The 21,967-nt window shown below is 56.3% G+C and overlaps 1 protein-coding gene across 1 annotated transcript in view; it reads right to left on the reverse strand.

The window, feature by feature from the left end:
• Window positions 1-21,967, reverse strand: part of SLC9A1 (solute carrier family 9 member A1) — a 49,919-nt gene that overhangs the window by 3,230 nt on the left and 24,722 nt on the right. The window contains exons 2-8 of the mRNA XM_004592204.2: window positions 6,000-6,460; window positions 4,152-4,402; window positions 3,282-3,499; window positions 1,995-2,197; window positions 842-931; window positions 400-470; window positions 125-298 (exon numbers count right to left, since the gene is read on the reverse strand). Of these exons, the coding sequence (XP_004592261.1) occupies window positions 125-298; window positions 400-470; window positions 842-931; window positions 1,995-2,197; window positions 3,282-3,499; window positions 4,152-4,402; window positions 6,000-6,460 (1,468 nt within the window). The remainder of the gene's footprint in view (window positions 1-124; window positions 299-399; window positions 471-841; window positions 932-1,994; window positions 2,198-3,281; window positions 3,500-4,151; window positions 4,403-5,999; window positions 6,461-21,967) is intronic.

The raw sequence follows: 21,967 nt of genomic DNA on the forward strand, positions 1-21,967 counted from the left end.
GCTGAGGGGCCGAAGGCCGAGAGGCCACGGGGCTGAGGGGCTGAGGGGCCGAGGGGCCACGGGGCTGAGGGGCCACGGGGCTGAGGGGCCGAGGGGCCGAGGAGCCACGGGGCTGGGCACTCACTGCATGGACACGGTGGATACGGCCGATGGGATCTTGCCCACGCCGCCACTCTCCACTAGCTCGATGGCCTGTTTCATCTCCATCTTGTGGTAGAAGGCGATGAGCTGGGGCTCCTTGGAGCGCTCGCCTGCGATCAGACACTTCTTCACATATTTCTTGTTAAACCGATTGAGCCTGGCAGCAGAAGAAGAGCAGGATGGAGCCAGATCCCAGGGGCAGGGAGATGCCGGGTCCCCCTCCCTCCATCCAGCCGGCCCACCAGGCCCACCACCTACTTGTCCTTCCAGTGGTGGTGGCCATAGTGGCCACAGATGTCCTCGATGCCTGTCAGGAGGTGGTCCAGGAACTGAAACGGGCCCAGGGCCAGGTCAAGCTTCACTCCTGGGCTCCTTCCCTACCAAGACCTCCAACAGGAGCCCCACCCCGAAGCTGAGGCTCTGCAATGCTCGGTCCTGTAGTTCCAGGAGTAGCCAGGAGGGGGCGCCAACGCTCCACGTATCCTGAAGCCCAGCGGTCCTGGCTCTGGGTCTCAAAGCCACAGCTCCTGTAGTCTTCCCCCAGATCCCCCTCTCTGAAGCCACCTAGGCTCCAGGCCTGGGCTGATCTCAACTGAGACAGCTGTGGCACGACACCCCCTCCTGGGGCATCCCACTGGGCTGGGAGGAGGGGCCTAGCTGCTCCCAGCACCCACACAGACCAGGTCATGTCCTCCAGTACCTGTGTGTGGATCTCTTCATTGATGGAGCGCTTGGTTTCCTGCTTCTTCTTCACAGCCAACAGATCTACCAGGGGCCGGATGGTCATGCCCTGGGGGGCAGGTGGGCATCAGACACTCTTGCAGGCAAGCCTGGAGCCTTCTGCTCTCCTCTAGAGGCAGCCCCACCAATGGGGTCCCTGACCTTTCTCCTGGCACTTCTGGTAGACACAGACTAAGTCTGGCAGCCCAGCCAGTCCAGTGACTCTCACATGGGCCATGTGACCTCGCGCAGGGATGATCACCTGTCCCTGTTCTTCCTCAGGAAGGACCCAGGAGTCACACCAACAGCTAACCTGCACACTTGCCAAATGACAGACTTGGTGGTGTTCTACCAGCTCTCTGATACCCACAGTGACCCCAGGAGGCAGTGCAGTGCCCCCATTTCACAGATGAGAAAACTGAGGTCCAGAGAGATTAAGTAACATCCCAGGGTCCAATGAAAGGAGTGTAGCCGAGATGGACACCCAGGCAAGTGGGCTCCACAGAGAGGCTCCCACCCCCCAATGCTGCCTTCATGGAAACAAAACCCTCAGCGCGAGTGATGGCAAAGTCAGGGTGAAACACATTTGACAATGGAAGAAGAGCGAGAGGAGAAAATGTACAGCGCCTTTTCCTTTCAAAACGGACAGCGAATCATCTGAGCCATGAGAGACAAGTGCTGTCTGGGGCACTACAGTGCTGAGCGCCCAGGAAGGAGGGGAGGGCTTGAGAGGGACACGCTCCAGGGCCAGGGCCCAGGGAGGGCACAGTGACACTGCCCATCCCGAGCTGGGCTGCCTGGGGGCAGTGGAGTAGTGCCCAGGTCAGTCAAATGCAGACATCTCAGAAAGAGAGCCGAGCCATTTCATGCTTGACCCACAATGGGCTGGCGGCACAGCAGATGCTTGGCATACTGACTAACGCCACCCAGGCTCCTCCCAATGAGGTTGGCAGCCTTCTGGTTACTCTCCACTCAGCTCACTTTACAAGGTCTCGCTCTCAAAAATTTCATGCCCTCCTCCCCAGAAACGGGGTGTGGCTGTCCAAGGTCAGGGAGCACATGAACATCAGAGCTGACGTCTAGAACCCATGTGCAGTCTCATGGGGCTCCCCTGCCCCGCCCTGCGCCAGCACCTGCACGAAGACAGTGAAGAAGATGACGGTGATGATGGCAGTGAGGAACAGGTCACACATGGGGAAGTGCTTCTTGTCCAGCAGGTAGCCCAGCGAGAAGGCGATGGCGCCCCGCAGGCCCCCGTAGGCAATGATGAACTGGTCTTTGGGGGTCAGCTTCACGATGCGGAACTTGTTGATGAACCAGGTCAGGCCGAGCACACCTGCCAGAGAGGACAGTGGAGGGGTCATGCCGCCCCTCCCTCAGGCTTCTGTGCCAGCTTACTGGAAGTCCTGTCCAGCTCTCTGACTTGCTGGCTGCTCAGCCTGGGGGGAATCGAACCCCTCAGTCCAAGAGCTGGTGGTTCTTCACTGGGGCTTGCTCACCTAGACAAGCTGTAGAGACGTTACTGAGGCCTCCAGTGACCACAGGAAGGACAATGGGGTAAGCTGAGACAAGCCTGGGATGCAGGCTAGCCTGCTAACTGTGATGGGCATGTGGGGCTGCTGAGCTCTGTGTACATTTCCATGCGCCACAAAGTTCCATATCAGTATTAAAAATGCAAAGAAAAGAACCATGTGAGAAAAAACATCAAGTAGGATCAGCCCTGTGGGGGCAGGAGGTCTAGCCACCACCTTGTGATGCTGGTATCCCATATGGGCACCAGTTCAAGTCCCCGCTGCTCCACTTCTGATCCAGTTCCCTGCCAAGGAGCCTGGGAAAGCAGCAGAGGATGGCCCAAGTGAGAGAGCCAGGTGGTGCTCCTGGCTTCCACCTGGCTCCACGCTGACCACTGGGGCCATTTGGGGAGTGAACCAGCAGATGGAAGATTTTTCTCTCTCTCCTTCTGTTACTCTGACTTTCAAATGAAAATAAGCATAAAAATTTAAAAATCACAGCAAGCAAATGTGTCATCCTGTAGCTTGGGGCCAAGGCCTGTTCCTCATCAGAGAGGGAAGCGACTCAGGCTGTGGCATGAGGTGTGTCCTGAGTGACAGGGCGAGTTCAGGGCTTGCGGCTGATCCTCCCACAGCCCCGGGCTGGGAAACCGGGTCTGAAGTGGCTGCAGGAAGCCGGCAGGATCGGGGTCAGAGGGACTGGCCAATTCATGCCACGACTCTCCAGGCTGTGACTTCTCCATGAGTGTGACTTCCTGCCCCACCCTCACCTGTGCAGGGGCAGCCAGGAGCCAACTGGGGCTTCGGCACCCCTACCCCAGCCTGCCGTCCACCACAGCACCCCTGCACATGGCACCCACCACACCCACGGCGCCTGCCACACGGCCGCCCTCACCCACCCGTGCTCACCCAGCACACGGGCGATGAGGCAGAAAAGCAAGGTGCTGATGACGAAGGTCCAATTCCAGTGGTGGGAGCCGGCCACGGTGGAGACACCGAGGAAGATGAAGATGAGGGTCTCGCTGACGCTGCTCCACATCTTCAGGAAGTACTTGATGGTGGTGTGCGACTTGTGCGAGATGTTGGCCTCCACGTAGGGGCGCATTACCACGCCCGAGGCGATGAGTCTGGGGGTGTGGAGAGCGGGGCTGACCAGGGCAGGTGGTCATGGGCAGGAGCCCCGTGCTTTGCCCTGTTCTCATCCAGCCCCACGGGCACAGGCACCTTCTTGCACTTACAGATAGGATGTCACTGACTGGGTTCCTCCCCACAAGCGCAGTGGGCTCCTCACAGCTGTGCTCTAAGCGGCAGCCTGGGACCCATACCTGTTGCCCCAGGCAGCGCCCGGTCCTCCCCTATCAGCAATGCCCTCAAATACCCCTCCCTGACGTAAGAGCTCTACTCACTTCACCAGAAGCCCTGAGCGCTTGGCAGGGGGCTGTGGGGAAGGAGCATAGGAGAGTGGAGTCCAGCCATGCCCGCAGCCTCCCTCCAAGACAAGTGAAGGGAGGAGGCAGTAGAACTGACTCCCCGGGGTTTATGCTCAGGGGCTTCCAGGGGAATCTGGGTGACCCTAATGCAAATGGCCCCTGCCTTAGCTGCCTTCAGTCAGAATGGCAAGGTTCTAGGGTTCCATGGGGCACAGTGGAAGGGCCCCTGTTCCAGGCAACACCCACTGTAAGAGCCTGCTTGGATCTGGAGGCTGGGTCCCAGGGAGGTCCCTGGTCCCACACTGGCCACTTCCCTGCCACACCCCACAGCCTGCCACACCCCACTCACGCCATGATGCCTGACAGGTGAAAGAGCTCAGCGGACAGGTAGGCCATGTAGCTGTACAGGAAGACGAAGAGCGGCTCGATGACGCGGATGTGGGAGGTGAAGCGGGAGGTGAAGGCTGCGATGACCCCATAGACCACGCCCACGAACACCCCTCCCAGGGACACCACGAAGAAGCTCAGGAAGCCGAGGACGATGTCCACGATGCCCACAGTGTCATAGCTGGCAAACTCCTCAAAGAGGTGATACAGAACCTGGGGAGGGTATGCAGGCTGTGGGTGGGGAGTGCAGGGCCCCAAGATGCCCCGGGGTCCCCCCAGGCCCATCCTGTCTCATTCATTGGGCAGGCCACCTGAGGCCACACGGTAACAGACCAGGTAGGTACCAAGCAGGTGCTTGGACCCACAGCCAGGGGCCAGCAACGCCTTTGGGTCAGGGCCAACCCTTCTGCCTGGCCTGCAGTCCAGGCTCTAGCGCTGCCTGGGCTGTGTACTTGGGGCCCATTACTCCACCTCCTTATCTATAAAACGGGGATAATAATGGTGCCAACTTTACAACTGCTGTGAAGATTAAGTCAGCAAACAAGGGTAAAGCCCTCAGAACTACGCCCGGTGCAGCGTCCACCCTTTTGGCACCGCCTGGGCTGCCTCTCGCTGCCACGCCTCTGACTCCAGTGGCTCCTTTGGTGTGGAATGGGGACATTCAGACAACGGGCTAGGGCAGGAGTCCCTGATCTCTGACACGCTCGGAAAATGCACATGGCCAGACTCTCCATGTGGGGCCAAGAAATGTCTGCTTAACAAGTTGCTCGGATGGCTGTGTTCAACAGCCAAGCTCAGGTGCTGGGTCACTATGACACTACTGTCACATGTATTCTGACAGTTCACCCTGAGGTCTTTGGACTGTTTTTATCTTGGTTGACACTCAACAGCCTCATCAGGGAGGCTGGCAGAGGTTGCCCCCGCTGCCTTGCTAAGTTGAGGATCAGAGTGGGCAATCCGGACCTGAGAGCCCCTGCTCAGGGCTCTGGAAGGCTGAGGCCTCACCCACAGACTCAGCCCGGAATGTTCTGCTCCTTCCAGCAACTGGATGCCATGCTGGCTGCCTAGTCTACCAAGGTCAGTCCTACCAGCTCTTTTAGCAAAGAACCAGGGTGTTTCCAGTCTCGGGAGAGGGGGAGAAGACCTGGGTGTCCATGAGAGGGAGCCGTCGGAGCCCCAGAGCCTGAGTGGTCCCCGGAAGCCAGGGTATGGAGTGAGGGGAGCAAATACCCCGGGTAGACTCGAGCCCAGGTGGCTCAGGGGTCATCTTCGGCTCTGCTGTCTGGGAAGGGGAGACGCTGAGCACGGGCCAGGAGCTAGTGCTGCCCGGCCCATGGCCATCTGGGAAGTATGGTGGGCTCCAGGTGTGGAGGGCATGCTCTCAGGTCTAGAAATAGAAACCCTCTCCTGGTCTGAGGGATTTAAGGGGTTTTCAGAAGCCACCCCATGGGCTGGCAGGGAGCAAGGGCATAGAAGGGAGGGTCCCCCTTTCTGGCCTGGAACCGTGCAGCTGGAACTACTAGGGCAGTATAGCAGAGGCACGGGGAGGGTAAGCCCCTTGTTCAAGGTTACAGCTAATCGCATGCCCAGGTGGGAGCCTGTGGCCCAGGAAAGCCAAGAGGTCACGTCAGACACAGACTGGCTCCTCCCACCCCCTGTCCAGTCACTGGGTCTCTGCCCTCCTTTGCCAGACCTGCCCTATGGACATCGTGAGAGTGAGGGCATGAGAGAATCCATGTGAATGCTCGGCAGCCAGGGGCGGAGGTGGGATTGACCTGCCGTGACCCAAGGGTGGGACCCGAAGCCTCACCACGGTGACGGCGTCGTTGAGCAGCGACTCCCCGAAGACGAGGATGTGCAGCAGCTCGTTGATGTGGATCTCCTCAAAGACGGCCAGCACGGCCACAGGGTCCACGGCCGAGATGATGCTGCCGAAGAGCAGGTTGTCCAGCAGCCCGATGTTGTTGATCTGCTCACCGCCCACCAGGCACACGGCGTACATCAGGCCGCCCAGGAAGAAGGCGTTCCACAGCGTGCCCACCACGGCGAAGATGAGGATGGTACCCAGGTTCTCGGTGAACTGCCGCAGCGGCAGGAAGTAGCCAGCGTCCAGGATGATGGGTGGCAATAGGAAGAGGAAGAAGACGTCCGACTGCAGGAAGGGGGGCGTCTCGCCGACGCCCTTGATCAGGCCCCCTACCAGCAGCCCCACCACGATGAGCAGGCAGCTTTCGGGCACGATACTGGAGATAGTGGGGATCACATGGAAACCTGTGGAGGGCGAGAGAATGGGTGGCCGTGGGCTTTCGGGGGAGGGGGAGAACCAGGGTGGGGGGGGCAGGGGTGGGGCGGGGAGAGCAGCTGACAAGAGGTGCCCAGGCTTGGTCTCAGAAGGCTGCTGTGTGAGCTCTCCAGGCCTCAGCTTTGAAATCTGTAAAATAGAAGGGACGACACCAGGCTGGCAGCAGGAACTGGGTGATAGCGACATGCACGTGTCATCTGTGACTGTCACAAAACTCAAAGAAGCGACAGTTCCCGCTCTGCCCTCCAAAGGCAGAGCGAGGCGTCAAGCAGCTAGGGTGCAACCTCCACCTGAACCACAGGGGTCTCCCCAGGCCCAAGTTCAGGGTGGAGAGGAGCTGACTTGAAGGAGGAACAACAATGTCACAATTCTCTCTGACAGGAAATGGCCAGTTCCGCAGTGCAGAAGGAAGGTGCCAGACCGGTGGAGAAGGCAGCATGGGGGAATTGGCAGGTGTTGGGCAGGAAGGAACTCGGGGATAATGTGCCCTGGAGCCTGTGCACCTGCAGGACGTGCGCCACCTCCCACCCACACTCGCAGGCGGCAGTGGCTGTGTAATCAGAGCGTGCCTCCTGCTAAGTCCGCGGCTTGGTGGGGTCACTGGCAGTCAGGTAGGCCTGGCCTGTGAGAGTCCAGGGTGACCCACCCTCTTCTTTCTAGCTTCATCCTGGAAGGAGGGGAAAGGACCTTGCCCAAAGCCACAGATAGCTGGACAGCACCCAGTCAGCCTCCCTTCCCCATCATTAGACTCGGCAGTTTTGAAATTCAAATTTTCCTCTACTCTGCCTCCCATCAAGGCCCTCTGCTGGTGACCGATCAATCACGTGCCCAGGCTGGATCCTGGCGGGGGGTTGGGGGCTGGGTTCACATTCCTCTGTGGTTCTCCTGGAGTCCCAAGCCCACAGCCTGGAGGTACCAAAATCCCCACCACAGATGGCCCCTGTCACTGCCAGGCCTGGCCACAGAGCCCAGAGCTCCCGGTGAGTTATTTGTTGTTATTGTTGTTTTTAAATATATTTATTTAATTATTTGGAAGGTAGGGGGGATGGGAAGGGAAGGGAGAGACGGAGATATTTCACCTGGCTCAACAGCCAGAGTTGAGCCAAGCTAAACTAAGAGCCAGCAACTCCACCCAGGTCTCCCTACGTGGCTGGATAGGGACCCAAGCGCTTGGCCATCCTCTGTTGCCTCCCAGGGTGCATGTTGGCAGGAAACTAGATGGGAAGCAGAGCAGCTGGGACTTAAAGCAGGCACCTCAAGCAGCAGTTTCAACCTTTATGGCACGATACCGCTCCCCTCTGCTGTTTGTTCTGTTTTTGCCCGGGGAGGAGAGCAGAGAAGTGGAGAGTGGTCAGGGAATACTAGCTCACTGGGGCTGTCTGACCCCCGAGGCCATGGCCCTCTGCTTGTGTGCCCTCTCCTCCCATGTCCAAGGCTTGGGACACAGTGGGAGCTCAAGAAATAACTGCTGGTTTGAAAATACATAACTGGGGGCCGGCACTGTGGTACAATGGGTCAAGCCGTTCCCTGTGATGCTGGCATCCCACATAAGCACCAATTCGAGTCCTGACTGTTCCACTTCAGAACCAGCTCCTGCTAATGTGCCTGGGCAAGCAGCAGCAGGTAGCCCAAGTGCTTAGGCCCCTGCAACTGCGTTAGAGACTTGGATAGAGTTCTGGGTTCCTGGCTTCAGTCTGGCACAGCTTTGGCCAATATGGCCATTTGGGGAGTGAACCAGCAGATGAAATCTCTCTGTCTAATCCATACAAATAAATAAAGTAAACATACAAGAGCAAAGAAAAAATGCAGACACCAACGATTCTCCAGAACCTATCTGGCCAGGGCCGGCTCCCCACTACCCAGATTCCCAGGAAGAATGAGAACGCTGAACTCCCATGCCCAAAGACCCTCCATCCGTCGGGCAGTGACAGTGTGGTGACACGACAAGGCTCACTCAAGCCACCGGGCAGCCCAGAACCCTGGCACAGAGCCCAGTACCCAGGAGTCACCCCAAACATGTTACTCCCCTCGGCCAGGATCCTCAAAGCCACCAGGCACTCTCTGCAGACTTCCAGACATATCATTGGTCACCTCTGCTGCCTAAAGGGCCCCAGGCCTATGGCATACGTCAGAGGCAGCAGCGTCCAGCTGGTACTAAGAAGGGCAGGGTCATGATGGGGTTCAGTCTCTTCTGCTGCATAGAATCAAGTCCCAACTTTCCAAGGTGGGCATCAGGTGTGGCCTTTGAAACACTACTTTGAGGCCTGCAGCCTGTACCCCAGCACCTGGTTTGTGTACCAGCTCCTCAACTTCTCACTCCAGCTTTGCATTAACGTGCTGGAGGCAGCAGAGAATGGCTCAGGGACTTGAGTCTTTGCCACCTGTGTGGTAGCCCTGGTTGGGCCCCAGGATCCCGGCTTCAGCCTGGTCCAATTGTGGCTCTTGTGGGCATTTTGGGGAGTGAATCAGCAGATGAAAGCTCTCTCTCTGCCCTTGAAATAAAATTAGAGTAAATTTTAAGATGTCTTCCAAAAGTCTGACCTTTCAACATTGTACCTGTTAGTTGGTTTCATCTCACGGTCCATTCTCCCCATTGTCAATTCAAGTCTTATCCTTGCCAAACAGCCTCAGATGGCTCATGTCCGTTTCTGCCTGCATCTGTCTAGTCTAGTGCCTCTACAGAACACCATTCCTGTATTTCCACCCACACTGTATGTGGTTTTCACCATCCGCTGCCTCTTCCTCCAGGCAGTGTCCCTACTAATGGAACCCGGCCAATGGCACCATACCCCAACAGCCCATGCTGCTTTGGAGGGGAGCTGGGTGCTCTGGGAGCTTTAGAACAGAGCTCATGCAGACGCCAGCCACTTTCCAGTGCCAGGAGCTCCCTGGGCGGTGTCCCTGGCTGCGCTGGAGTCAGCCCCAACACTGCCTGAGGAGGCGGAGTCTAAGCAAGAGGCAGCCCAGGATGAGTGGGGGAACAGCTGCCACCTCCAGCCAGCAGGGGTGGGGCTTGAACAATGTCTCCCCCTCCTAGGGCTATCCTCCAGCTTTCTGGGGACCCCCCTCCACAAAATACCAGGCAGTGCCCTGGAGATGGCCACAGCTCCTGGTTGGGGGGCAGGGAGCTGGGACTGCAGTGTTCCTGCCTCCAACAGCGCCCACGGCACATGAATTGTACCCATTTAGCAGTGCGCAAGGTTGGGATCTCAGTGAGGCCTGGCAGTTCCCCAGGGCTGGGGAAGAAGCTGCTATTCTCACAAATCTTTTATTCAAGTGCTTGGGTCAGGCCATGCTGGACACCGGGGCCATGGAGGAGGGCACTGGGGCCAGAAGTGGCCACTGGGAATGTGGAGGTAGGCACTGGGGCTGTGGAGGTGGACGCTGGGGCTGTGGAGGTGGGCACTGGGGTCGTGGAGGTGGGCACTGGGGCTGTGGGGATGGGCACTGAGGCCACATAGATGGGTACTGGGGCCATGGAGGTGGCTCTGGCTTGGAGTCTCCACAGGAATGGAACTTGTGGGGCTGACCTCCCTCTCCAGAGCCTCCCCAGTAGGTGACCAGACAGCCACAGGCCTCCTGGATTTGTCTGGCCAGGCTCCTGGGGGGCTGGAGGCCAAGCCTCCCACCCTGGGATAGCAGCCTGTCTTCTGCCTAAGCCAGCTCCCAGGGTGCCTCCCAGCAAGTCCAGGGGCTGTGCTCCCTGATGGTGGGTAGGGGTGGGACAGGCCCAGGCTGCAGAGGAAGGTCTGGATCTTCTTGGCTCTTGGCCAGTGGGTAGGCGGCACGGTATTAGAAAGTCCAGGCCAAAGGAAGGGACTCTGCATTTGGGAAAGGAGAGCACAGCTGTTGGCTTGTCCCTGCTTGTTCCTCTCCCAAGGCCTCAATTCCTCCAACCACCTCCCCCTGCCACCTCCTGCCCCGCATCCCTGAAGAGGCCCTCTGAGAATGCAGGAAGTCTGATGACACGAGTGTGGAGAGAGGGGCAGGAAAGGAAGAGGTCCAGCACTCAGGAAAGGACCGGGGACACCAGGAAAGGAGGCTTCCCTCTCCCCACGCCCCAGCAGTGGTGACATCACCGCCCTGGAATCAGGGCTGGGGAGGAGGCAGGCGGTCTGAGATCCAAACACGTGCGTGCGGGAACAGAGCTGGGCAGCCTTCCATTCCCCACCACGCGCCGGGAACCTGATTCCCAAGGGCAGTCAGCAGCCTGCCCGTGAGCAGACCCACCACGTAAGCTGGGACACTCCAAGTCTTGTGACCCACTGGAACCACATGGTCTCCTGTGAAGATGGCCAGCCTGCCTGGGCAAGCAGAAGTGTGGAATTCCCCCACCTTGGGGGCAAATCCTGTGCTGGGAGAAAAGGCAGGGATGAGGGTGGGAGTGGAGCGTGCTTCTCACTTTGCCCTGGGTAGGGGGTGCAAGGCTAATCCCGTGCTCCTTGACCATACTTCCAGAGCCCTCACCATGACAACACTTTGTTTACATCTCCTTGGGCTGTTGGCAGAGGCAGGCACAGTTCCCAGGGTGACCAGATACCCTGCCCCCACTTGCTGCAGGGTTCCCTCCGCCTGCCTCCAGGCCCACCAGCGGCCCAGGGGTGCGTGGGGGTGGGGGTGGGGGTGGGGACACCGCCCTATTTCCAAGCCGGAGGACTGCTCTGGGCCTGCAACTCGGCCAGGTCCCAAGGGAGTCGTGGGTACACATGACGCTCCCAGTTCTTTAACTCCTTCCTCAACTGCCCCCAGCAGCCACTCTGCTGCAGCCAGGAGAGCCAACACAGCCCAGCTGGAGTCCAGCAGGCGACAGCTGACACGAGGGCACCTTCACTTCTTTCTCTTCATATTTATTGATTTAATCTCATCTACTTGAAGGGGGAAGGTTGGAGATCTCTTCTACCCACTGGCTCACTTGGCCAAATGCCCACCTACAGACAACAGCTAGGGGTGGGCTAGGCTGAAGCCAGGAGCCTGGAACTCCACTGGAGTCTCCCAGTGGCAGGGGCTTGTCTTCCGAGATGTACTACCAAAAAGGTGAATCCAAAGGAGGGAAGCTGGGACTGCAGCCAGGCGCCCTGGGATAGGAGGCTGGTGTCCTCAGATATATATATGTTTTATCTCAAAGGCAGATACAGAGAGGAAGATCTTCCATCTGATAGTTCACTCCCCAAGTGGTTGCAACGGCTGGAGCCGAGCCAATCTGAAACCAGGAGCCAGGAGCCAGGAGCTTCTTCCTACTCCCACACGGGTGTAGGATCGGCCACAAGGCTTTGGGCCGTCCTCCACTGCTTTCCCAGGACACAAGCAAGGAGCTGGATGGGAAGCGGGGCTGCCAGGATTAGAACCGGCCCTCATAGGGGACCCCGGCATGTCAAGGCAAGGACTTAAACCACTACACTATTGCGCCAGGCCCTAATCCTCAGATATTTGTAAGTTACCTGCTCCTTATCCCAGAGAGGTTATGCCACTTGCTCCAAACCCCAGGGCTGGTGGCTGGGACTCAAACCCAGGCAACCCAACCCCAGAATCTGCGGTGTTGGCCACCTATATTCATCTTGGTTTTAGTTTTGATTTTTCCCCTTTTGTTTTTCTTTGTAAGATGTATTTATTTGAAGATTTACTTATTTTTATTTTAAAGTCAGAGTTGCAGAGAGAAAGATTGAGAGAAAGAGAATCTTCCACCTACAGTTCACTCCCCAAATCGTTGCCATGGCTGGGGCTGGGCCAGTCTGAAGCCAGGAGACAGGAGCTTCTCTTAGGTCTCCCACATGGGTGCAGAGGCCCAAGAACTTGGGCCATCTTCCACTGTCTTCCTGGGCCATAATCAGGGAGCTGCATTGAAAGAGGAGTAGCTGGGACTTGAACCATAGCCAAGTGGGATGCTGGCTCTGTAGGTGGAGGACTATGCTTCTATATCACCACATTGATCCCTACTTGTTTTGAAAGGCAGAGAGAGAGAGAGAATCCTCCATCCACTGGTTAATTCCCCAGGTGACTGTAGTAGCCAGAGCTGAGCCAAGCTAAAGCCAGTAGCCAGGAGGCAGAGGCTTCTTCTGGGTCTCCCATGTGGGTACAGGGGGCCCAAGGACACGCTCTATCCTCTGCTGCTGCTTTCCCAGACCATTTGCAGGGAGCTAAACCCAAAGTGGAGCAGCTGAGACTTGAAGTGATGCCCCTATTGGATGCTGGCACCACAGGTAGAAGCTTAAGCGAGTATGCTTCCATTCCCCTTCTTTTTTATTTTCCTTGAAAGGCAGAGAGACAGACAGACATCTCCCATCTGTTGGTTCATTCACCTAAACGCCTACAATAGTCAGGGCTGGGCTCGTCTGAAACCAGGAGGCCGAACTCCATCCAGGTCTCCTGCAAGACAGGGTCCCTGGTATACCTGAGCCACCTGTTGCCTCCCAGAGTGTGCGTTATCCCCAGGAAGCCAGACCGGAAGTGGAGCCAGCACTCAGATATGGGCTGTAGCGACCCCAGCCGCAGGGTCTAATTACTTCCATCCCTTATTTTGTTTCTAAGGGAGGCGCCAGCCCAAGAGGCCTGCAGCAGCTCCCTGGAGGGCAGCAGTAGGTAGTTCTTTCCATGAGTTCTCCTCCAGGGAGGCTACTTGCTGCTCCCCTTCCGCTCTGGCATATACCTGGAGAAATCCGCCTCTTGAGCGCACCCCCACCAGGACGGATGCCCTCCAGAGCGAGCCCAGCCAGGAGGGGATGGTCTTTGCTCCCAGGTGAGAGATGGGGAAGCTCCTGTTGGCCCATTTAAAATCAGTCCTGGCTGCCACTGTGGCTGCCAGGCCAAGCAGATGGAGGGACCAACGGTTGGTTCTTCCCATCATCACGGTCAGCTTGGAGGCCTGGGGAGCAAGGCAGTCGGATGAGAACAGGCCCAGCTCCTGCCCCTAGGAGCTCCGCAACCACGTGTGCTGAGGAGAGACACAAGGTCCCATCCACTGGGACCTGGGAACCCCTCAGGAGACTGGGTTCCTGCCAGAGTACAGCTGCTGAGACTGGCTGTGGGGGCTCAGGCAAGTGAACTCTGATCTCCTGCCCTGTGTGGGGGAGGGCAAAGGGGTGCTGAAGATCAGGATGGCGGGGGTGCTTGGTGTAGCCACAGTGGTGATCCTGTCACTGCTAACCATGTTCTTCTGAGGCTGGGAACAGGCAGGATCTGGTGGTGTGCTGGCTCGGGCCCTGGGTTGCGTGAACCCAGGGGGATCTGCCCTGTTAGACATGGAGGAAGGAGGTGGCTGCTGTGTTAAAGGGTCAGGTTAACAGCTACTGGATTCATGCCAGTGTTTGACAGGTTAAGGGTGGTCTGAGAGGTATCCTTAGGGCACTGAGGATGGGCCCCCTCCAAAGGCAGCTCTTGCCAGAGGGTCAGTTTAACCTCTCTCTGAGACTACTCTGCACACATTTTATCATCCACTATGCTCATCAGATGCCAGTACAATGCTGGGCTACCTAATGCTGGACTGTAAGCTTCCAAGACCATGAGCCCAAATCAACTTTCTTCTTTCCTTCCTGAGTAGTTTGTCTCAGGTGTTTGTCAGGAGCTATGTACTATAGCCACACTGAAGCCATTTTGAATATAGACCTATGGGACAGTGGAAAACCCCTGGTTGGCTAGATGCTTGGGAAAGAGGTTATGAAACTAATCACACGCTTAGCTTCAATTGTTTCTAGCAACTCTTTCAGAATGTGATTGATGCTGTACTTACCGACATCTTGTTACTGATTACCTATGCTATTGTTGATATGCTGGTTACTATTGTTGATATGGTGGTTGCTCAAGAACAATCGGTCTTGAGACCATGGCCTGCGTCCCAGTTTCTCCTTCCCTCCCTGAGCCTTAGTTACTGAAGAATATAAAAACCCTCAGTTGAAATCAATAAACTGACAGCTTGATCAGACCTACTGTCTTGCTGTCCATTCTTTGTGTCTCTTGTCCCTTCATTCTCTCCAGGTTGGTTGCAATCCCATTGACTGTCCTGCTGGACAGGACAGGTGTTTGGCTGCAATAAAATCTGACTGCTGGAGCTGGTGCTGTGATGTAGCAACTTAAGCCTCTGGTTTGAGTCCTGGCTGCTCCGCTTCCCATCCAGCTCTCTGTTAATGGGCCTGGGAGGGCAGTGGAGGACGGCCCGAGTGCTTGGGCCCCTGCACCTGTGTGGAAGATCCAGAAGAAGCTCCGGGCTCCTGCTTCAGCCTGGCACAGTCCTGGCCTTTGCAGCCATTTGGGGAGTGAACCTTTCCTTCTCTTTCTGTAGCTCTGCTTTTCAAATTAAAACAAAAATCTGACTTACACAGTGGAGATGGCTGTAAACTTTTGAGAGCAGGGATCATTTGAATTGGGCTTTCAGGGATCAGTAGAGTTTTGTCAGAAGATGAGGTCGACAGCCTCTAAAAAGCCTAGCACGTGCCTTGCACATGGATTGTCTAGATGAGTGATGGATGAACAGAAAACAAGGAAAGACGACACACAGGAAAGCAGGCTGACTTCAAGTGTATGCACAACACTTGGCACAACACCTGGCACATGCGTCTGGCTCTCACTTCCTCTCAGTATCTGGGATGAGGGTGTCACCTCCAGGGTGATTGTGTCAAGGGGGTAATTTAAAAATCTTGGCTCACAGCCACAACTCAACAAGGAACCTTTTCTGAAACACAAAAATCAGGACTGGAATTGCACTGCAGCACGTTCAGCTGCCGTCTGAGGCACAGCATTCCTTATAAATGCAGTTCAAGCCCCGCTGCTCTGCTTCCACTTCAGATCCCCGTTAATGTGTCTGGGAAGGCAGCACAGGATGGCCCCAAGGGCTTGGGCCCCTGCCACACAAGTGGGAGACCCAGATGGAGTTTCAGGCTCCCGGCTTCAGCCTGGCCCAGGTCTGGCTTTTGGAGGCATTGGAGAAATGAATCAGTGGATGGAAGCTCTCTCTATCTCATTGTCTCTCCCTCTGTGCTTCTTAAATAAATAAGTATCTTGATCTATAACTCACCCACCATGTCCAGCAGGAAGGCCCACTCAGTAGGACTGTATTTGATTGTATGCACTCAGAGATGAAATCTGCAGCCCAGAGAGGAAGAAGCTACCGGATACATGTAGTATCTGATGCGAGGAGCTGGACTCAGGTGGTCACACAACCCCTCTTGCCTTGTCTTGATCCTGACCCTGTGTGACAGACTAAGAGCCTGAGGCTCTGGGAGGCCAAGGACCTTACCCAGATCCCTAGGGCTGGGGAGTGGTGGTGCAGGGAGAGGCTGGGCTGCTAATGGCTGGTTCTGGGTGCCAGGCTGTTGCATCAGCAGCTGTGCATGTCAGGACCAACAGGAAGAGAACGCCGGTTGGCAGTTGGCCTCCTCCACCCCACCCCATGTCCACGGGAAGCCCCTACCCTCTGCCTCTTGTTCTCTTGCTCGCCCTCTCTTTGCTTCCGCCCACCGTCCTCCCAAATAGCAGACACCTTGACTTCTCGTTTGCCTCAGTCCACTACATTGGAGCAGAAGGTCCTACAGTCCGGAACATCAGGCAGGATGGGGGGCAGCTAAATGCCAGCTGACAATACGCGTAGCCCAGACTAGGCCTGCTGTGAGGTGGAGAAAAGCAGACCATTGTGGAGGCTGAGGCCCAGGTTCCAGGCTCAGTTCTGCCCTTTATTAACCATGAGCCTGTGGGGGCTCATGCTCCGGCACAGTATGCTAAGCCTCAGCCCGCAGTGCTGTTATCCCATACAGGTGCTGTTTTGAATCCAGGCTGCTCTGCTTCCTATCCAGCTCCTTACTAATGCACCTGGGAAAGCAGCAGAAGATGATCCAAACACTTAGGCCCCCACACTCACATGGGAAATATGGATGAAGTTCCTGGCTCTTGGCTTTGAATCAGCTCAGCTCTTGCCTTTGTGGCCATTTGCAGAGTGAATCAGCAGGTGGAAAATCTTTCTGTCTCTCCTTCATAAATATGATCTGCCTTTCTAATAATAAATAAATAAATAAACACACCTTTAAAAATGAGCCTTGGGCAAACCATCACATCACAGAAGTATTTTGGTTTCCTTGTGTACCAACAGGTGAGAATCAGGGGACAGGACACAGAAGCACCTCGCACACTATGAAGGGCCAGAGATGAGTGTTAAGAGTGAAGGACATGGGCTGATGCTGTGCCACAGTGTGTTATGTCACTGCTGTAATGCCCACATCCCATAGCAAAGCCAGTTCGAGTATCAGCTACTCCTCTTCTGACCCAGCTTCCTGCAAACGTTCCTAGGAAGACAGCACACGCTGGCCCAAGGACTGGGATCCTGCCACCCCTGTGGGAGACTGGAAGTGAACCAATGGGTGGATCTCTTTCTCTCTCTGTTATTCTGCCTTTAAAACAAACACGCCACCTCTAAAACGAGACAGACCAAGGATAGAAGCACCATGCAGGTGACAGGGGGTTGGTGGTACAGTGATGAAGACCCCCCCATAGGAGAGGCTGCACCACCGGCAGAGACACTGCCACCACGGATTCCGGTGTGAGGCACCTTAGCAGTGGGGACAAGCCCCTCACTCCATCTTTCTTATCTCAGCTCTAGCTGCAGAAGTCTCCAAACCCTACCTCTAAGCAAACACCTCGAATGCTTGCCTTTTGAAATCCAGTGCAGGCGGTCACCTCCTCAAGGAAGCCCTCCCCGTTTTCCTTTGGTTGGGCCAGATGCTCCCCCAAAACCAAAGAGCCAGGAGCTCTGTAGTTGGTGCTCCAGGCTGCGTGGCACCCAGCACCTAGCTCCAGACCTTGTAAAGGCCGTGCTTGGGAAGGGCAGGTGAAGGGCAGCCAGAAGCTTCGGAAAGCAGGTGAGACCACCATAGGGAGCAGGTGAGGGGTGGGGGTGAACCAACTGGCACAGAGGGGACCTCAAAGGCCTGCTCAGCTCTGATACCTCCAGCCGACCTGGAAACCAGACTGCCCAGGGAGGAGACGCTGGCACACGGGCCCCAGAGAGGCCCATGGTTTTGTGGGAAAGGCCCTAACCTTCAGCTTGGCTCCACATGCCCCCTCCCGGCCTGCAACCAGGTCTTACTGTCCAGGCTAGGGTCTGCTGCTGCCAGCCTTCGCCTCGATTCTCAAAGTCCTAGTCCAGCAGGACTGTCCTGCCATGCTGTCGCCCCTGCCAGAACTGGGCAGCAGCCCCCCACTGGCCCCCGCGCCCTCCCGATCACCCAGCTCTTCACAAACAGTTGCTGTGTGGCTTTCCCCAGCCCCCGCAGCACAGCACCACATCCAGTGAGTCCGCCAGTCCTGCAGTCGGGAGGGAGGCGGAGAATGACTCACACGGGGGAGGGGAGGAACGGGGACAGGACAGCAGTAAACAGCCGGTTGTGTGCTGACAAGAGACAGCCAACAGCAGTGGCTGGCAAGGAAGATGATTCCAGGCAGCTGGCAGTGATGGGAGGCAGCAGGGTTGGGGGGTGCTTTACTTGGGAAAAAAGGGGAAAGAGCCCAAAGACTCATGGAGGGTTCGGGGTTCCAGTGGGTGACTACGAGAAACATACCAGTGTCTGGACTGAAAATATACTGAAACCACAGTTGTTTCAGATTAGCTCCCAACACTACGCAGGTACTTTCAGCCAAAGAATCATGTGCCAGCCATGTCCCCTCTCCTTATGCCTGCCATGCCAGATACTAAGCACTTTCCTGCAGCATCTCATTTAATCTGCCTAAGAAACTCTAACGCAGTCACTGAGTAACAGGATGACCATGAACCCATCCCAAAGACATGGAGCCGGGCTTACAGCACCCCTTGATGCGGCAGGGAGGGGAACACCCCTTTCTCTGGAGAGCCCCTGACTGCTAGTCCCCAAGAGGCATGAGGTGCCAGCTGGTTTCTCACACCCCCTCTGGGAAGAACCCCAGGCCAGCCTTCTGGCTTCTCGGTGGCTTCACCACATCCTATGGTACCTCAGGCATCACAACAACCTCAATGACATTTTCTGCAAAGGAACATTAGCAATGTGGCTGCCTGGAATGGGCATTTGGTTTAGCAGGTGAGATGCTAGCTAGGATGTCCGTGTACTGTGTCGGAGTGCCGGTTCAAGTCCCAGCCCCCCTCCTGGCTCCAGGTTCCGATTAGCACATACCTCGCAAAGCAGTGGTGATAACTCATGTCACTGGGTCCCTGCCACTCATTTGGAAGATCTGAATTGAGCTCCCGACTGCCCGTATTGGCCTGGCTGTTGTACGCATTTCAGGGGGTGGGGAATGAATCAACAAATGGGAGTTCCGCCTCTTGGCTCCCCTAATAGCAGCCTGGAGTGTGGGGGAGCTGACAGCACAGGTGCCTGAGCTGGACAGAACCTGAGTAGGGTTTCGTTTCCCTCTCAGGTCACTCCTACTCCTGGAGGGTGTGGTGCCCCCTCCCTTTGCCCAGCCTCCACTTCTGCCCTCAGAATGTGCAGAGGTACCAGGTGCTTGGACAGGGGCAGAAGCAGCCTCAATAAGAGAGGTTCCATTTCCAGAAACTTGAAAGCCATGGAGAGCTGGAATTTCCTTTTTGCTTCCCCATCTCCTGGGCAGAGGTAGGGTACCACTTGCAAACTGCATATATGGCAGGAAGCAGAAACAGTGTTTACTAAACACCTACAGCTTCCGGTGTCCCTTCCAGTTGCAGTCCTGTGGCTCAGAGGCTACCCATGTATCAATAAGACTGTTACATAGAATTTCAACTTAAAAACATCCTCACCAGTGAGCACAGAGAGGGAATGGCAGGAAAGCCACAGGAAGAGAAACATGAAAATGTCTAGGATGATGGCCCTGGAGAAAGAGGCACCTGGGGGTGGGGGGTGGGGACTGCAAAGATCAGACTTGGTGGCACTAACTGGCAGGGGAGGGGGGGCAGCAGTCTGGGGGGCGCGACTGGGCCCCCCCCCCCCCCTGTGACTCTTGGCCCGGCCAGCTCTGAGAGTGTCTGATGTGCTTCCTGGTATTCGGGGGTGGATGGGACAGACACGGGGTGTCAGCCACCTCCCCACTTGTGCATTTTGGTGACATCTCAAAAAGGTCAGAAAAACTCGATGAGAGAAAGCGACTCAGAGGACAGCCAAAGAAGACTAGGAGCCATGGTGGGGAGTAGGGGGCACCGTGCCCTCAGGCCAGCATGTGCGGTGTATGTGGAGGGGATCTCGGGGTACAAGAGCATGGGATCTGGGGGCTCCCCAAAGCGGACGTGTATTTTCCATCCTCAAACCTGCTCTCCAACCCCACACCCATCCCGACCCCTTTCTGCCTCTCGCACTCAACATCCGACCTGTCAAGCTCCACCAGCTCCACCTTTTCCATGGTGCAGACTCCAACTGCCTCACCACCTCCACCACTCCACACCTACTGCTGTGGTCACTGCCATCCCAGGGACCTCCCTCATCCATCCCTAAGCCCTAGGCAATTCCCATACTGGTCAGAGTGGACCTTTGCACAGCTAAGATGGACTTTCAAAAGGGGGGAAACAGAACCTCCACTCATCACCCCTCCCTAAGCCATCCTGGCCACCTTGCTTTTTCTGGAGCCCAGATTCCACCTCAGGGTCTATGCAGCTGCTGTTTCCATTGTCTGAAACACTGTTCCCTGAATGGAGTGGTGCCAGGCTCCCGGCCTTCCTCCCTGTCCCTGCTTGGATGCCACCTTGAGGAGCTGTGGTCCTTGGGGTGCCTGGTGCTCTTTAACTGCTGACCCTGTCTTCTCTTCCTTTACAGCCCTGACCACTTCCTGACCATCCGTTTGTGCTCACTGATGGCTCCTCTCCCCTTCCCCGGGGGTGGAAGCTCTGAGTGGACAGCTCTGTCTAGTCCCTTGTGCCCACAGGTGTACCCCACCCCCTGGGGCCTCATGCTATCTGCTCCAGGCATCATTATCTGGTCCCACTAACATTGTTGTGAAGATCTCATGTGACCACAGAAGTGAGAGCTCTGAGCATGTGTCAAGACCCTGCCAGGGAGGGTCCCTGTGGACTTGTCCCTGAACAGCCACTCTGCCTCCCAGACACAGTCACACTCAGGTCTGTGCTCCTGCCCTCTGTTAAGAATCTGATTGCAGGGTCTGTGGTGGTGCAGTGCAGGTAAAACTGCTGCCTGCGATGCCGACATCTCTATTCCTTTGGGTTTCTATTTTTTTTTTAAGATTTATTTATTTTTATTGTAAAAAATAATATGGGAGGAGAGCCAGAAAGATCTTCCATCTGTTGGTTCACTCCCAAAGTGGCTACATGCCTAGAACTGAGCAAGTCAAAAATCAGGCAGGAACCTCTTTGGATCTCCTATGTGGGTTCAGGGTCCTAAACTTTTGGACCATCCTCTGCTGCTTTCCCAGGCCATAAGCAGGGAGCTGGATGGAAAGTAGAACAGCTGGGACACAGACTGGCATCCATATGGGATACCAGCACTTGCAGGAGGAGGATTAGCTAGTTGAGTCATTGCACTTTCACTTTGCCATCACTGGGATGAAGTGAAGCCTGGCAAGGTCCCATGCGCTGGGCCCTGGTAGGAAGGGGCATCTGCTGGTCAGGTGGCAGCTCCTCTCTGGAGGTCCTGGGACAGAGGGCCAGGGCCTGGGTAACCTGAGGAAAGAAATGGAGGCATCAGAACAAGTCACTCTGAGGTCCATACTCTGCTGCAGCTTGAGGAGGTGGGACAGCCCCCTGGACAAGAGTGTGCAGACACAGGGCCAGGCAGTCTGGTTTCCTGCCACCTTCTCATTTCGGTTCCTTGACAGGTATCTCATCTGGGAGTCTCAGACTCTTTGAAGTGGGGTGTGTGTGTATGTGTGTGTGTGTGCTGGGGTAGGGGTGGGGGTCCCGGTGGTGGGGGTGGCATCTACAGTAATTTCCATCTCAAATCCCTACACTGAGGAGCCCAAAAGATTAGGGATTTTGCTCAGGTGCAAAGGGCCATTAGGACTGCACACAGGACTTGGTTCCATGCCTGTGGCACCAGCCTCCAGGCTGAGATGGCCCCTGCACCAGGAGACCCGGATCTCAGGGAGAGGTGACCCTGCCACAGCAGAGTGTGGTGCCCTGCCCTTGTCATTGTCAGTTTCAGATCAGGCCTGGCAGGCAGGGATGCAGAGGCACCGCAGAAGACTGAAGCACCAGGAAGCTGCTTCTTGTCATCTGCCAAACCTACAGAACTCCCTACAATCCCTGGGCACAGGTTGCCAGGGCGTGTGTGTGTGTGTGTGTGTGTGTGTCCGGGATATGTAAAAGCTGACATCATTCAGGTCTCCTGAGACCCTGGGAGGGTGCCTGGGGCAGGCTGGTGGGGGTGGGGAAGACACCAACTCCAGGGATACCTTCTCTCTCACGCTTTTTCTCTCTCTCTCTCTCTAACACACACACACACACACCCCTGCCCTGGAAGCAAATTGGCTAGTGGGCCTGGGTCAGGTGGCAGGGAGGCATTGGGGAAAGGGAACTTCAGAGGCCATACTGCCTTCCCTGCCTCCTC

This window comes from Ochotona princeps, chromosome 2, assembly GCF_030435755.1.
Source record: "Ochotona princeps isolate mOchPri1 chromosome 2, mOchPri1.hap1, whole genome shotgun sequence".
In the NCBI taxonomy this organism is placed as follows: domain Eukaryota; kingdom Metazoa; phylum Chordata; class Mammalia; order Lagomorpha; family Ochotonidae; genus Ochotona; species Ochotona princeps.